Raw genomic sequence first — 16,989 nt, 5'->3', positions numbered from 1 at the left:
TTCTTAAATCTAGAAGGATTTTCTAGGCAAGTAAAAATTATTGTCTTGTTTTTAGAAAAAAATAAGTCAAAATTAAGTGACATTTTACTTAAAACAAGCACAATTATCTGCCAATGGGGTAAGCAAAATAATCTAGTTGTCTGCTTGAAACAAGATTATTTTTCTTACCCCATTGGCAGATTATTTTGCTTGGTTCAAGCAAAAACTTACTTAATTTTAACTTCTTTTTTCTAAAAACAAGACAAAAATGTTTACTTGTCTAGAAAATCCTTCTAGATTTAAGATTTTTTAGACATTTTGGCTTGAAACAAAACAACAAATCTAAGTAAGAAAAACATTTTTTGCAGTGTTGACAGATTATACAGAGGGTGATCTAGTGTAATTATTAGCTGTAATTCCCACCCCTACTGTCCAGTTGGTGGCGAGTGCGCTCCAGTGTGGCAACAGAACACTTGCTCCAGAACTAAAAAGAAACTGTTACTAATCTTTTGCCTTTTGCTATGCGTTGGATTACGCACAGGTGCAGTGGTACTAAGAAGCGATCTATCATGCCACATTAAAGAGCGCCAAAACGGTATTTATTGCTTCAATTTCCTAATGAAACGGAATTTGAAATTTGAGACTTTGTTTCATTGCGATTTATTGAATGGGAGGCGCACTATGTACTTGTTAGTCATCGACTGAAAACAGCATAGACCAAAAGATCGACTGGGATTTACTGATCAATATTGCTCATTAAAATGAGAATATATTAAAATCGATGTCACTGCGGGATGTGGTGTTGAACATGAAAAGTTAAGCAGTCTTATCTGTTTTCTTCAACATATTAAAAATTAAAACGTGAACAAAAATAAATGGAATTTAAATGCAAAAAAAATGTGTTATAATTAAAATGTGAAAATTAAAATGATGGGTGATAAGGAATTATGAACCAATTTTTACGACCCTGTCCGTCAAAATGACGGCAATATAATAGTCTAACGCAACCTCTGCATGACATAAACTCGAAATTGCGAGTTATAAAGTCAAAATTGCATTATATAAACTCAAAAATCTTCAGACTTTTTTTCTCACAATTGTATATACAAATAAAGTCAGAATTATGAGACAAACTCGCATTTCAAACTCGCAAATAAACTTGCAATTCTGACTTTTTCTCAGAATTGAGATATAAACTCACAATTGTGAGTTATAAAGTCAAAATTGCATGATATAAATTCACAAATCTGACTTTTTTCTCACAATTGTATGATATAAACTTTGAAATTGTGAGTTACTAAGTCAGAATTATGAGACAAACTCGCAATTCAAACTTGCAAATAAACTTTTTTCTCAGAATTGAGAAATAAACTCACAATTCGGACTTTTTTTTTCAGAATTATGGCTTTTTATCTCACAATTGTGTCTTTTTTTCCCCTCAAATTTGGACTTTATAACTCGCAATTGCGAGTTTATATCTGACAGTTCTGAGAAAAATAAGAATTGTGGTACAAACTGGCGAGTTTTTATCTCGCAATTCTGCCTTGTAACTCGCAATTGTGAGATTATATCTCAGAATTCTGAAAAAAAAGTCTGAATTGTAAGATAAAAAGTAGCAATAACCTTTAAAAAAATATATATTTAGTGGCAAAAACAGGATTTCATACTACAGTGACATGGTGAAGGAAAAACTTAAATGGATTATTATATTTCAGTGCTTCCCAGAGCAGTTTTTGCATTCACTTGCAAAATTTTGTACTCTCTTGAGAAACTTAATCTTCTTCTAGTGAACAACAAAACTGCTGATGGAAATAATATGATGTGCACTCTTAAAAAATAAATGTACAAAAGGTGTCACTGGGGCAGTACCTTTTTAAAAGGTACTAGTAGTAATATATATATTTTTAGGTACGAATATGTACCTTTAATCTACTTATAAGCACCCTTTAGGGATAAATAAGGTGCAACTATTTTGAAAGGATATTGTCCCATTGACAGCATTTGTACCTTTTTGTACCTCTTTTGTAAGAAAATGCTGAACATTGTTTAAGAAAACCCAAACATTTCACAAGCAAATGCAAAAGCATTGAAACTTAATGTTTCCTTCCATCTCATGTTTTCTTCCATCACTGTGTCCCCTTTGGGGCTCCATAGGAAATGACTTTGAGTGTAAGTGCTAAATTAAAGATTTAATGGAGGAGTATTCTAAGCACTTGTGTGTTTGTTTGCTAACAGCCCAACGCGCTGTCAGAGAAGGAATCCGGGATGCTGTTGAGTGCTCAGACCATCACCTCAGAGACCGTCAGCACCACCACCACAACCCAGATCACCAAGGTACAGGAAGTTACGCCTAAACCGGCAAAGTCTGCTGCTTAAAGAAGAGCTTATTCATGTTAAATTATCATATATGAACACAATGTCAAATAATAAAAACAATTTCTGCAAAAAATAATTGCAGAAAACTATACCATATCCAACTGATTCGCATGTGCTGCACACTGCAAGTTAGACCATTGTTCACAATGGTGCCAAGAGGCTGCATACATAAGATAAAGCCATTTTTAATTACAATTTACATCATTCCAGAGTATCTTTCCATTTCGCAACGTTAGTCAAGACTTGCTGTACTCACAGATGAGATATTCACTTCACTGTGTTTCTGGCTCTCTCATTCTCTCGTTCTCTTCCCTTTCTCTGCTCAGACGGTGAAAGGCGGGATCTCAGAGACCCGTATCGAGAAGAGAATCGTGATCACTGGAGACACTGAGATTGACCATGATAAGGTGAAATGCACCTACAGCTAGTAACCGTGTCGGCCACACAGTAGACACAGAATGTTTTACAGACATTCGCATAGACACCTTTTATAGGATAAAAATGTCCAAATGGCCCTGAGAAGGAGATTATGTCAATAATATTGGTCTATTTTCCTGGAAGAGAAAAACAAAATGCATTAAAGCCACAAAACTTTAAAGGGGTCATCGGATGCAAAACTCACTTTTGAACATTAATGTGTGTTGGCATTTGTGTACACAACCACCCTACAATGATAAAAATCCACCCAGTGGTATTTTTTAATCTTTAAAAGTAATATCCCCTTTTTAAAATCAGGTCATTCTCAGCTTCTTGTGGTTGTGACGGCACACAGACAGAGGCCACTCCCACGATAGTTGATTGACATGAGCGCCTTACCTTAGTCCCGCCCTCACCGAACTGAAACAGTCCGACTCTGATCGCCATTGCGTGACTCAGGTACAGGGGAAGACAAGAATATCTCAGATTGAGCGATTGAGGTGTTCTATTGTTGGATGTAATAATGAACATAGCAGTCATCATTTACTCCCGACATCTGAGCCGCTGAAGATGCAGAAGATAACGTTACTTTTGTTTTTAAAAAGAAAAACGCCAATCCCGGTCTACATATGCGTCTAGTTCGAACGAATCATTCGTGATGCAGCTTTACCTACAGCAGAAGTTATTTTTGAGTTTTTATGCATCTTTGCAAACGGCCTTTCTTAATAATGTGCTTGTTGGCAAGTTTTGCAGGTAAACGCGGCTAAAGTAAACATTTTAGCTCATAATCTTACATCAGAGAGGGGCGGGGCAAGCAGAGCTCATTTGCATTTAAAGGGACCATGCAATAAAATGAGTTTTTTTTTTTTTTTTTGCAGAGCTGTTTTGACAAGATAAGGTGTTTTATTACAATACTATTGAGAATTTTTAACCGAAGTGTATTATGGACTTTTCATTAAGACCCTAAACAATCCCCCTTTAAGGAAAAAGATACATGTGGTTCTGGTTTGCTTAGCATTTACACTGGCATTTTTAACAGCGAACCTAATGATACCAAACCTAAAGGCATAGTGATAGGTTCACAATCTGATTGGTCAAGTTAAATGAGGTATATTTCATGGCGGAAATCACCAAACACTCCAAACAAAACAAAAAGGCCAAAAGCGTCTTTAAGTCGAATGCACCTAATGGCGTCTGCTGGACTAAGCACGCTCATTGTTGTGTGTATATGATTTTATTTTCACCACAAAGAGCTCATAAATAGCACTTTATCTCCTTGTTGCTCCACATTTGCCCTCTGCTCATTTTGTTTTGCATAGTGCAGAGATGTTCACAAGTCTTTAACCTGGAGTCTGAGTCAAGTCTGAAGTCTTTGTCGCTAGAGTCTGAGTCAAGTCTCGAGTCTTTGGTCATTTAATGGCTCGCTGAAAGATCCCATTCACAATCGAATTGAAATCTTCTTTCTTAAACCTTACAGTTTACAAAGTTGTATAGGCTATGGACAAAATATATGATCTATGATCTGTTTTTTTAAAGAGGTGTTAGGATGTAAGGTTAATTAACATCCAGCCTGTTACTTATATGTTTTAATCCATTACCATGTTAAAAGCAGTTTTTATGTAATCAAATTCTATAATAAGAGTTCTATCTACCATGACATGATACCATGACACAGATATTACAGAACCATACAAATAAAGTATTTATTTTTGATATAAATCAGGGGTATTCAATTAAAGAACCAAGAAGCATGGTCTCTGTTTTCTTCCAAGCAGAGGCCCGAAAGAAAAAAAAAAACATGTATTGTATTTACATTTAGGTACATGCAAGGCCATGTGACAAAAATACTGTTTCTGTTCAGGATGTTCCTCCTGAAATCTATACTTTTTTTTTTTACTTAAAAGTATTATCTTCTTAAGATTTCTACAATAATAAAAAGGTTCTCATCTTGAGCAGAAAAGAAAGATAACCAGCAGTTTCAAAGTTTAAGTTATATCCCAGCTGTCTAACAACAATATTCCTATTTATAATTAGCCTACATGGTTATTTTGAAATGTTCTGAGCCTACAGAATAATAATGCTAAATTTAGATCAGAAACATCTCATCACATCTGGTTTGAACAGGCAGAGTCATAGGTTATTGATTGATAAATAGATAGTAAGAAAAATAACTAGATTTGCAGCATTGATTTTACTGCTGTGTTTTAGTGAAAGTAATCTATAATTTTGCTGCTCACCGTGTTTCTGTTGTTAAAATATCCGCGTCATAGCACCGGTGTCCGTCTAGAGAGAGAAAGTGCACGAAGCTGAAAGGGCTTGAATAAATTTGGCTTTGGAATAAATACTAGAGTTTATAGCGCTAAATATATTTGCCATAAACAACACTGAGAGCTTGTTATGTGATCCGCTCCACTGTTTAGACGCGCTGCTCACTTTAAATGGTGCTGCTGTTACGGCTCGTGGTCCGAATGGATGCCGGGGTACGGGTGAGCTCTGTCTTTTGAATAACAGTTATATAAGTATTAAAGAATAAAAGACTCTAGTTGCTTCTAAAATATTCACGAGTCCTTTTCCTAGAGTCGAGTCAAGTCTGGAGTCATTTTAGTATTTGGTCTGTGTTGCGTTCATATTTCATACGAACCGCACCAGAGCTTCATTTGGAAGCTGACCGAGACCCATCTTTTTGTTTGGTTCGCACCAAGGTTGGGATAGCAGCATTCACACTTACTCAAATGAACCGCACCAGAGTTTGTTTTAATCGAAGCAAACATGACAAGTGTGAACACACTCTAATTTTGATACAATGGGCTTTTAAATGTATACGTTTATTGGACTTGTTTAAATACCGTCTTCTCTGCTCTCCAGGCTCTTGCTCAGGCTATAAAGGAGGCGAAGGAGCAGCACCCTGACATGTCTGTGACTAAAGTGGTGGTGCATCAGGAAACCGAGATCACCCCTGAGTAACTCCTGCCTGAGACACAGGTTAGTTTCTACTTGAATATAAGATGCATGTCAGCAACGATTACAGCTAGAGAGATTAATATTACATGCACATACTTTTTTGTTTTCAAAATATTGAAGTGATCTGCATGCCAAAAAACATCTTGCGATAATGCTTACTAGTCTTCACTCAGCATGTTTTATTGATGATCAATGATCAATATGGGAAGGTAAACATGAAAAAATGAAATGAGCAGAGTGGAAAGTGCTTCATGCTGAGCTGAAAGGTGTAATATGCTAAAATAGGAAAATCTAGAAAAAAAACTTTATAAAGTTAATGAAAAGTTATTTTTACTCTTTAAGGGGAGACACTGCAGGCAAAAACACTGTTTTTTCATGCACCTGTCAAGTTTAAGATTTTGGGCTTTTTGGTTTTTCATAAAGTGTTTTTTTCTTTTTTTTGAGACTACTGGTAAGAAAACATCCAAAAGACACTGTTAAGTGTTTTCTTTTGGCACTTTATCTATTTGTGTCAATAGATTTCAATTACAATACATATTTTAAAGGCTGTTTTCTCAAAATGAGTTTTTTCTCCTACACTGAGCCATACTGTAAATTTCCACTTCAGTAGCACTTACACACACCAAACGTTACATTTTTATTCCTGTCTATATCCTGAAGGTTTTTACAGAGTGATTTGTTCATATATAATTTGCTTTGTTTTATACATTTTAATCCCCCAAAAATTGTAAAAATTGTTTTCTGTCTGCTATAAGTATTTTCTGAATTGTGGAGTGACAAAATGAGATACCCAAAATTCCCTCTGTACAAACATGTGACTCTAATATGTCAAAAAAATAAAAAATAATAATAAACAAGAATTTTGAAATTGACTTCATACAGTTTTTAGATTTGTGTGCTAGAAATGTATGCAAATTAGCACTTATTTCATTAAATACACATTTTAGAAAACTAGTAATACGAAAAATGTTTACAATTATCAATGTAATCAAACAACTGGGTAAGTAAGGTCATAACAATTCGTTTTTTTTACCCTATTCACCTGCAGTGTCTCACTTTAAATTTAAAAAAATATATATTTTTCATTTTGTCAGCCAGATAAATTAAAGCTGTTTACAGTAACAGTAACAGTTATTTAAAGCCTTCATGTATAATGCATTATAAAGGGTTATTAAAGAGTATAATGCATTATAATTATTCATAATGTGCTGTAATACAATTATTCATGAGATTGTACAATGCATTATAAGGTGCATTACAAGGCAAAATGAATGCATTAAAACTACTTCTTATATTATGCATAATACATACAAGCTCTAAGTAAAGTGTTACCCTGTTAACAGAAGAGTGCTGTGAATAAGACTGGCGCAAAGCTACAAAATAAATCTGCTGCAGACATGTTTTGAAGCTTTGAAATTCGTGTGGTCAAGTTGTTTATATCTTCTGCAGTGTAATTAGAGCATATTTTATTCACATGGCTGACAAAAAGCTATTTAGCTATAGCTTTATTTAAAGTGCAAAAAACAACTTTAGGCATGCTTTTCTTTTTAATAAACAGAAATCTTTTTTGAAAAATGTATATACAGTTGCAATCGAAATTATTCAGCTGCTTTAACCTGCAAGACATTTTGCTGCAGAGAACATTTTGTGAAAACAATTCAACAAAGGCATCAGTACGCTATTGGAGAAAGTTTATTAATACACATTTGAGTAATTCTGAGAACGTAAGTTGATGAATAATAATTAAAAAAAAATAAAAATCTAATTTGCTCTAAACGCTCATGTTCAAAATTATTCAACCCCCCAATTTTTTTTATTCCTTAAAATCACCAATAAACGCTGCTTAGAAGTGTTTCTGTCACTTCTCTAATGTGATCTTGGCCCATTCCTCGCCTGAAAAAGCTTTCAGTTCACTGAGAATCTTTGGTTTTCACATTGCCACTACTTTCTTCAGATTCAACCAAATATTTTCAATAAGAATTACGTCTTGAGACTCCAGGCCTCCATAGATCTATCCAAATGAATTTCAGCATGTTCAAGTCAGCCTTTTAGTTCTTCTTGGTGGTATTCGGAAAATTGTCTCAACATGAAGGCCATACTTGTCTAGTGTTCTTATTATTAACACAACATTTCGTTGAGGCATCTTGCAAGTCTTTGGCTGTACATTGCAGGTTTTTCTCAATTGCTCTAATCAAACATTTAATGATAATGTGCTTTTTTTGTTCAACACCCTAAAAGGTTTTCTGGTACAATGCACTTTAAACTAAGGAATAGGCTGCCAGCTGTGTCTATAGGAACTTTTAAAGTCTTGGAAATCTTCATGTAGCATTAGACTTTCTAAAGTAATAAAATAATTTCTTCTCTATAGCATTTGTAAAAGCTCTGTTGACTTACTACTCAACTTCAGCACATACATTGGCTAAATGTATGTACAGTACAGACCAAAAGTTTGGACACACCATCTCATTCAAATTAATGAGAAGGTTTGTCCAAACTTTTGGTCTGTACTGTATTTTTTTGTTTGTTTATTAAAGTTTTTACTCTACATTTGTGCAGTTTTCAGTGGGTTAGTGATATTTTTTAAATATATATAAATTAATAAATAAATATTTCTTAAATGGGTTTTTATACAAAAACTGTTTTATGTAAAATTCACTTTATAAAAGACCCACATTTCTAACTTTAATTCATGGGGATAACATGGATAATTTCACATGGTTTAGTGTAAGATTTTTGCCCATCTTTTGGAAAATCCAGTTTTAAAAGTAAAAAATGAAAAATACTTTTACCAGTAGGTGGCTGCAGAGCTCCACTATTTGCTATTTGACCACCTGAAAGATATTTTTTCACAAGTTTTTTCAGTTGAATTCATATCTACAGTACAGACCAAAAGTTTGGACACACATGAATGAGAAGGTGTCTCCAAACTTTTGGTCTGTACTGTATGTAAGCCCCAAGCTAATTCTGTTTTTTAATAGAGTTTCTGAAGGCTTTATTGTGTTTTAAGACCATTTTGTTCCCTACCACTAAAATAAATGACTTAAAACAGCAATGTTGAATAGGGGTTGAATAATTATGCCATAGCTGTGTTATTAAAAAAAAATCTTATAACTCATTACATTATATATTGACATGATCACGTTTAATATGCCAGTAAACTGTTGTAGATGCCATTTTTATAAAGTCCTGAATAGGGGTGCTCCGACTGATCGGCTGCATATAATTAAAGTCCACTGTGTTTCACAGTCAACGCATATGGGTTTTAGCTAGGTTTAAAGGCAAGGAGCATTTTTAGATAAACAAGGCAATAATATATGGCACTCGTGGAGGTAGGAAAACAAAGTTCTTTATCAACAACAGGATTGCTTGTAATATAGATTTAAATGCAAAAGAAAAAAGCTGTTTCTGTCAATAGTCATTTTTATTTTAGAATGTTTTTGATAACAGAAGCAGTTTAAATGTTTTGTCACTTGCTTGAGCAACTTAATATATACATCTCGAAGTAAATGCAAAAGCAAAAAGCATTGAATAATGTGTTGCTTATATTTAGTGTATAAACTTGTCTATGAAAGATTACTGTACTGTGTAAAAAACACAGCATTTTCAATGACAATGTTTGGATTTGAAATCAAAAATGCACACTTCTAAAAAGAAATGCACTGCGTGATCAAACATTTAGATGAGATAAATATATATTCTTGAAAAATGTCTAAAAAATGCTCTGCTCCACCCCTCAAATAAAAAAAACTGATCAAATGCCTAAAAATCCTGACTGGATGTTCACTATAAATAATTCTACAGTACATGATAAAAAGATGGCTTTAAAAAGTTCGGTATCTGTGAATTGGCCTCAAAAATCCTGATTGGAGCACCCATAGTGCTGAATCTTCAGAAAAGCGTTGTAAAGCACTGCAGTCTCTGGGGGTTGAATAATTTCGATTGCAACTGTAAATTCATTGTAGTTATTTTCCAGATAGAAATGGATATTGAATTTTGGTGTGAGGGCGATTTCAAGTTGATTTAATGTCAAACAGATTGCCGTCCTCTTTCCCTTTTCAATATTGCATGTACTGTAGTAAATGTCTCTAGCTAAGCATTGCTGCTTTACAGTACGTCATTGTATCAGTGATATCATCTTTTCTCCCTCTGCGGCCCAGGCTTTTTAGTGTAGCTCTCTAATAGAGTTTGATATGTTTATGGCATGTATTTAAATCAATCTCTTCTCCCATGGGTCAGTCACACCATCTCCCATCGTATATTCATCCCTTAAAGCATTTCTGAGATTTAAAAAAAATAATAATAATTCCTCAATTTAAAAACTGAGGAATACTGCAAGCTTACCATCACAAACAAAGCAAGATCCCATGACAGGATGGTAACGATGGAAACAAGGCAAAAGAAAGAAGTCCTAAGGATCTGAGAGAATTAGACACAGACACTTAAACTGTATGATTTATTGTCACCATTAACTGTGCTTCAATAAAAACCTAAGTCCCTAAAACCTAAAGAAAGCACTCTTATACTGCCTTATTTACAGCCGTTATACGTGTTTGTAGCAGGGTTGGCAACATTCCAGTTCAGCTCCAGAATTTCAATTGAGGTGGTTAAGAGGATGAAGAATTTAATTTAATATTGGAATTTATGAGATATTAGAAGATACCTCAAATTAATTAGATGACCACCTTTTTGTGTTAAATTTATATAAAAATAAATTAGTTTTAAATTAATATTGTATTTTATAAATAACTATTTATTTCATGGACCTTGATGACACCTTTAACATTTCTCACATTGTCACAGTTTATTTGCTATAGTTTAGATACTTAAGCAAAACATGGTCAGATCAAAGTGTCTGAATCATTTTTGGTCCCAATTTTGTATCATTTTTACTGGTAGCCCATTGTATGAAGAATTTTTGAGAATAATATGTCACAGTTTACTATATTTTGCTATCCCGCTTACATAAATTAACTATAGTGTCCTGCACCCACTAGTCAAAAAAATATCAAAAATTATATCTGGTGTCTTTTATAAATATTGTTGATATTTTTTATTTTTTGATAATTTATTTTATTTTTATTATTTTTATATATATATATATATATATATATATATATATACATACATGTCAGTATGTCCACTGTTGTAGTATTTACTACAATTTTTGATTAACATTTATTTGTTATTATGTATTAGAATATTTTTAATTTTCATTTTATTTTGTCTTTAATTAGTTTTTTTATTGCTTTTTTTATCATTTTTGATACTTAAATTTTTTTATATTTATTTATTTATTCATTTTTACATTATTTATATATATATATATATATATATATATATATATATATATATATATATATATACACACTATTGTAGTATTTACAAAAAAAATAATTAACATGTATTTAATATTTTCAGTTTTCATTTTATTTTTTAGTAATTTTGTTGGGATTGTGTTATATTTTTTTTTTGTTTGTTTGTTTTGCTTTTCTTTTTTTATATTTGTATATATAATAGTTTTTATATTTCAGTAATTTTACTGCTTTAACTTGTTTATTTTTATTTCTATTTATTTTAAATTTTATTTGTTATTAAATTTCATTTTATTATTGTTATTATTTTTTTGCGTTTAAAAATGTAAACTTATATTAATATTATATTTTATGGAGCCCCTGCACGTCATACATATATATATGTAATTTTTGATATTTTATTTTATTTTATTTTTATTTATTTTTGACAGTGTATATATATATATATATATATATATATATATATATATATATATATATATATATATATATACACACTATTGTAGTATTTACTAAAAAATTTAATTAACATTTATTTAATATTTTCAGTTTTCATTTCATTTTTTAGTACTTTTGTTGGGATTTTGTCATTAATTTTTTTTTTTTTTTGCTTTTAATTTTGTATTCATTTTATATATATATATATATATTTCAGTAATTTTCTAATTTAACTTGTTTATTTTTATTTCTACTTATTTTATTTATTTATTTATTTTAATTTTTATCTAATATTAATATTTTATTTTATGGAGGGAAAAAGTTCATTCCCTTGTTTTAAGTAAATTGTGTGCTCGCTGTAATCCGTTCTCTTGTTTTACGTAAATAATTAATTCTGCTTCCTGTCTGCATTCTCCTAAACCGATGTAGATTCCATGCAATGCTCATTCTCAACTCAAAATAAAACCCAATTAAAGTGTGTCTGTCCTTAACATAACAGCAGCAACAGGTTTATGAGAATGCAGAAAGGAAGTAAAGAAAATTATCATTTTGTGTGCACAATTTAGCTAATGAACTAGTAAATCTTGTTTATTTCAGCCTTTTTAACAAAAACAACACTTACAAAGACCAACATTTCATGAATCATTTAACTAACCTCCAAAATGTTGAGTCAAACATAAAAAAAAATCAACTGAATGTTTGATTTTCCGACTTCTTTTGATCTGTGGTCTTAGTTGTTTAAACTATATGGAACTTGGTTTAGAAAAATATGTGCAATGAAAGAAAAAAAAAACAAGTCCAGAAAGTAAAGCGCCTCAGCGTCTCAGTGTTAGGCCTCTAAATGTGGGCTTTTAGTCTGTTTGTGTGAGGCATTGGGCGTCTGGTGCTGTTTAACCAGCTGTCAGGATGGTATGTATACAGACACAGAACTCCCAGAGGGTAATTGGTACTGTAATGCTGCCCTGCTAGTTTGTTCCCACAGTGCCCTGTTTTGTGCGTGCAGAGACCCAGTTCACCCCATTTGCCCCGTTGATGTTTACTTCACTCTCTTTCACTCAGCCAGAGAGTATTTACCATGCACCATTATTTCCATGTCGCTCAGGTCTGCATGCCGCATGCCATCCCGGTTTCCATCACTGACTCTGTGACCCGTGGGATTGTTTACTTTTTGCCTTACCAGAAATGCTGTCCTGTTTTGTTTGATGATTAGGCTGTGATCTCGCATCAACGCAGGGTGAAAAAATCGGGACCAGCCGGGTTTATGAATGTGGAAAAAACAACGCAAGATCCCTCACGTCCAGCCCCTTCCCATCAAACCACTGACTTCCCCTCACGGACAAACTCTTCCTGTAGCAGCACATGTCCCGTCTGAGACGCCACTTTCCAGACCCTAAACATCTGTCGATACTGCAAACTGAGCATCCACGAAAATTCACACAAGGACAAGTTCTCATCCACTTCTCAACACCTCGGGACAGACTTTTTTTCCAAAAAACCTGCCTGACCTCCATCACGTCAAAGACATTCCATGACGGACTCAACCGTGTTACGAAATTGTTTTCTAAAACAGTGGCTAAAGAGCAACTTTTTATCTCAAATTCATATGGTATTTTTAGGGTGGATTCCAAAGGGATGGTTCGCAAAATAACAACTGGGCGGCGGGAATTTTCTAAAGTGTCATTTTGTTGTTGTTTTTATTTAATATTTGTTTGCAATTTGTTGAGTATCTGTCGTAATCTGAAACACGTACATGGGATGTTCACCCAAAATTCTAATTTCTCATTTAGTGACGCAAAGCTGTATTTTAGGATTTATTTTTTTTTTTTCTCCATGGAAAAAATTTGACGTTTAGCAGAATATTCATGCTGCTCTTTTCCATTCTTTTTTAGGAAATTTGAATTCACTCAGAAATGCAAATTCTGTCATATATATGTTATTTTCCATTCTACAAAAGAGAAAGTCATACAAAATTGATTAATTGATGACTGAAGAATTAGAATTTGCATTTTTTGGTAAACCATGGTTCTATAATTTCGCATTCAAATTTGACAGGTTTAACGTCAGTAATGTTTGAACATGCAAATAAGATTTAAAGGGATAGTTCAACCAAAAATGATTATTCTGTCATCATTCACTCAATGTCATTCCTAACCTGTATGACTTAGCTTTTTAGTAGATATTTTGAGCATTTTTTTGGTAATCAGCATTGTTCAAAATATGGTCTTTTCCATTCCACAGAAGGAAAAGTCATACAAAATTGATTAACTGATGATAGAATTAGCATTTTTTGATAAACCATGGTTCGATAATTCCATTCACATGCATTCAAATTTGACAGGTTTAATGTCAGTAATGTTTGAACATGCAAATAAGATTTAAAGCGATAGTTCACCCAAAAATGATAATTCTGTCATCATTCACTCAATAGCTTTTGAATAGATATTTTTAGCATTTTTTTAGTAATCAGTAGTCACCAAAACAGATTACCAGCATTGTTCAAAATAGGTTATTTTCCATTCCGCAGAAAGGGAAATCATAACAGGGAACTACAAAATTGATTAATCGCTGATAGAATTAACGTTTTTTGGTGAACCGTGGTTCTATAATTTTATTTTCGTACACATGCATTCAAATTTGGTTTAACGTCAGTTAAATTTGAACATGCAAATAAGATTTAAAGCGATAGTTCAACCAAAAATTATCATTCTATCATTAATTACTCACCCTCAAGTCTTCCAGACCCATGTTCATAAATATTTTTGATGAAATCTGTGAGCTTTCTGACCCTGCACAGACAGCAGTTTAACTGTAATGTCATGAAGCTACGAGAATACTTTTGGAGTACCTTTTTGTGATACTCTCATGAATGTGTGGCGGAAACTGACCTGGAAAAGAATAAATAGTTGAATAAAGTCATTATTTTTGTTTTCTTTTAGCACAAAAAGTATTCTCGTAACTTCATAAAATCGATGTTTCTATATATAGTATATGGACTATTTTATGTCCTTATGTCCTTACTACTTTTGTGGGTCTTGAACATGTCAGACAGCATCAAAAATATCTCAATTTGTGTTCTGAAGATAAACGAAGGTCTTACAGGTTTGGGACAACTTGAGGGTGAGAAATGAATGACAAAATTGTCTTTTTTGGGTGAAAATCTCTTTAAAGTATTGCAGAGGAGGAGAAGATTTCAATTATTCAATTTAAATTGTTTCTTAAACAAAACCACAATGTCCTAGGACTTTATTTTCATTTTATGGAAAAGAGTGGCATGAATATTAAACATCTGGCTTGAAAAGACATCGCTTTCACTTTTGGGTGAACTGTTCCCAATCCAGAACTCCATCCTGTTGTAAAGTCCCAGATTTTATGTTCCTCTTAAATGTGAAAGTATTATTTTGTTCTTGGTGTAAAAATAATGTGTTATTTTCCGATTCCGATTCAGAATGCTGGAGCGATTTCAGATGTTCTCTCGTGTTACTTTACTTTGCATATTTGTTGAAGGCTTGTATAATTTTTTCTTGTTTTGTTGGTAATGTCGTCCTGTGTCATCACGGATTGGGGGTCCGACGAAGATGGGGTGGGGTACTGTAGTCAAACTACACTCTTATGATGTTTCTATTTATTTTCATCAGTTTTGTTTCTCGTCCGTGTGTGTATTTTGCATTTTAGATGCTCTGCTCTCTTCAATGCAGCTTTTTGTATTAGATCCAGAATCCCAAACACCAGCTCCCGCCAGTTTTTAAAATGGGATTTGCAGGGATAACTTTGCTCATTTTCAGTATATTTCTACTTTTCTACTAGGGGGCAGTATGTTCTTACCCATGAGGTCTATAGCAGATCTGCAAAGCCTTCAAAGCGAGCATCCACACACAACCTGAAGTGGTTTTAGATGAATTGGAATCGATTGGCCAGGAATGGAGCTAATTAGCAGTTATGGTAATTAATTGTGCCGTGCATGAATCCGAAAGCAATCAGGTGGATTCCACAGCAAATTAAAATGCATTTCAGTCATTCATTGAGCCTCCTATTGACTTTAAAGGTCAAGAATGACAATTCCGGTGCAGTAATTCAATTCTAGAAAATTAAAGTGGGAATCTGAGGATTTTATATGGTGCATCAACACTGCCGATGGCGTAAAGCGTACTGCCCCACGTCAAACTGACGAGTCCAGCACGTCCAGTTTTTAAATGTCTATTTTAAAATGTTCCGCTTTTATAATAGTTCAAATAGTTTCCTGTACAGAGACCGAGGTGTTGTAGTTCGTTCAGTGTGTTGTTTTCTTCATTGTGGCACTCCTTTCCTATGTTAGCCTGGGGTGAAGAAAAGAAACGAATCGTACGTTTGTCCTCAGAGGTTCTTTCTCTTCTCATCACACCCTCTTTCTTTTGCCATCACGGGAATAAGACAAATGTACAATAGCACCATGCACTGAATAAACTCCAACTTAGACGCATTCTTCACACAGTTTCATGAGTGTTTGTTATTCGCAAACTTTCTTACTTTCTTAATACACACGGTTTACTTTGTGCATAGTAATCTTTCATTAAAATGAAGTAACTTGACATCAGACCTTTTTATTAAACTCCTAACCAACACCCAGTCCAAAAAAATTCCTGAACAACATTTTTCCCCCTTAACGCCCTGTTTCATGGAAATGAGTCATATTAGAGAAATAAAATGGGATGTAAATGTGGCCTACCTCATGTAAATTCAATTGCATGGTTCACAGTTGCAGACTCCTGATAATCATTTTATAATTTTCAATAGTTATTAAAGAAAAAGCTCAACATAGTAACCCAGAAGTGATATGTTCTGCTCTGTCATGCATGTGCTCACATGTTTAGCCTATTTGGTAGGCAGTAAAAGACCATTTTTGAAAAAGAAATGCATATATTTATGTAGAGTGAAGTCTGATTTTTGAGAAAATGTAAAGGGTCCCTAACTTTGTTAATTCATTTTCACATATTTACTGAACTGTACCATAAATTTGTCCTATGGTGTGACAGCAAACATTAAGAAAAAATACTTTGTAATAATATACAAATAGCATGAGAGAGCTTTATTCATTTTCAGACATGTATTTTCATATGGTGTTAATTAAGATGAACTTATAATTAACATTTTTTTCTTAATGACTTGTTGGGCAATTTCAAGACAAACTTTGACAACAAGACAAACTTTGCTGCAAATTATACAATTTTAAGATGAGTGATATTTATATATCCCCTATTGCAATACTCAACTATTTTTAAAGATATTTTGAGATAAAAACAAATCTGTGGTTCTTTTATGTGTCACACCATAGGACATTACGTCACACTAAAGGACAGAAATGGTACAGTAGTTACTAAAGTATTTCTATTTCATCTTGAACATCAAAGGAGAAAGAGAGTCTAATTTTGATACAAACAATACCAACATAATTTTTAGCAACAAAATTCAGTCTCTTAGTCAATCGGTATGTTACTGAAACTCTTCTAGCAATAGTTGAATTAATTCAATT

General features: G+C 33.1%; 1 protein-coding gene across 6 annotated transcripts in view; it reads left to right on the top strand.

Moving 5' to 3' along the window:
• epb41a (erythrocyte membrane protein band 4.1a) overlaps positions 1 to 15,946 on the top strand; it is a 104,940-nt gene extending 88,994 nt beyond the window's left edge. For 4 of the 6 annotated variants that reach the window (XM_073822070.1, XM_073822069.1, XM_073822068.1 and 1 more), the window contains 4 exons: positions 2,215 to 2,313; positions 2,682 to 2,762; positions 5,638 to 5,754; positions 12,694 to 15,946. In XM_073822070.1, coding sequence (XP_073678171.1) covers positions 2,215 to 2,313; positions 2,682 to 2,762; positions 5,638 to 5,736 — 279 coding nt within the window. In that variant the 3' untranslated portion in view covers positions 5,737 to 5,754; positions 12,694 to 15,946. Of the gene's footprint in view, positions 1 to 2,214; positions 2,314 to 2,681; positions 2,763 to 5,637; positions 5,755 to 12,585 lie in introns of all 6 variants that reach the window. The other 2 variants (XM_073822067.1, XM_073822066.1) reach the window with 2 other exon arrangements.
• The last annotated feature ends 1,043 nt before the right edge of the window (positions 15,947 to 16,989 follow it).

This window comes from Garra rufa, chromosome 17 (genome assembly GCF_049309525.1).
Source record: "Garra rufa chromosome 17, GarRuf1.0, whole genome shotgun sequence".
NCBI lineage: Eukaryota > Metazoa > Chordata > Actinopteri > Cypriniformes > Cyprinidae > Garra > Garra rufa.
Note: the sequence above shows the minus strand (reverse complement) of the source record. Positions and strands in the feature narration are given on the sequence as shown.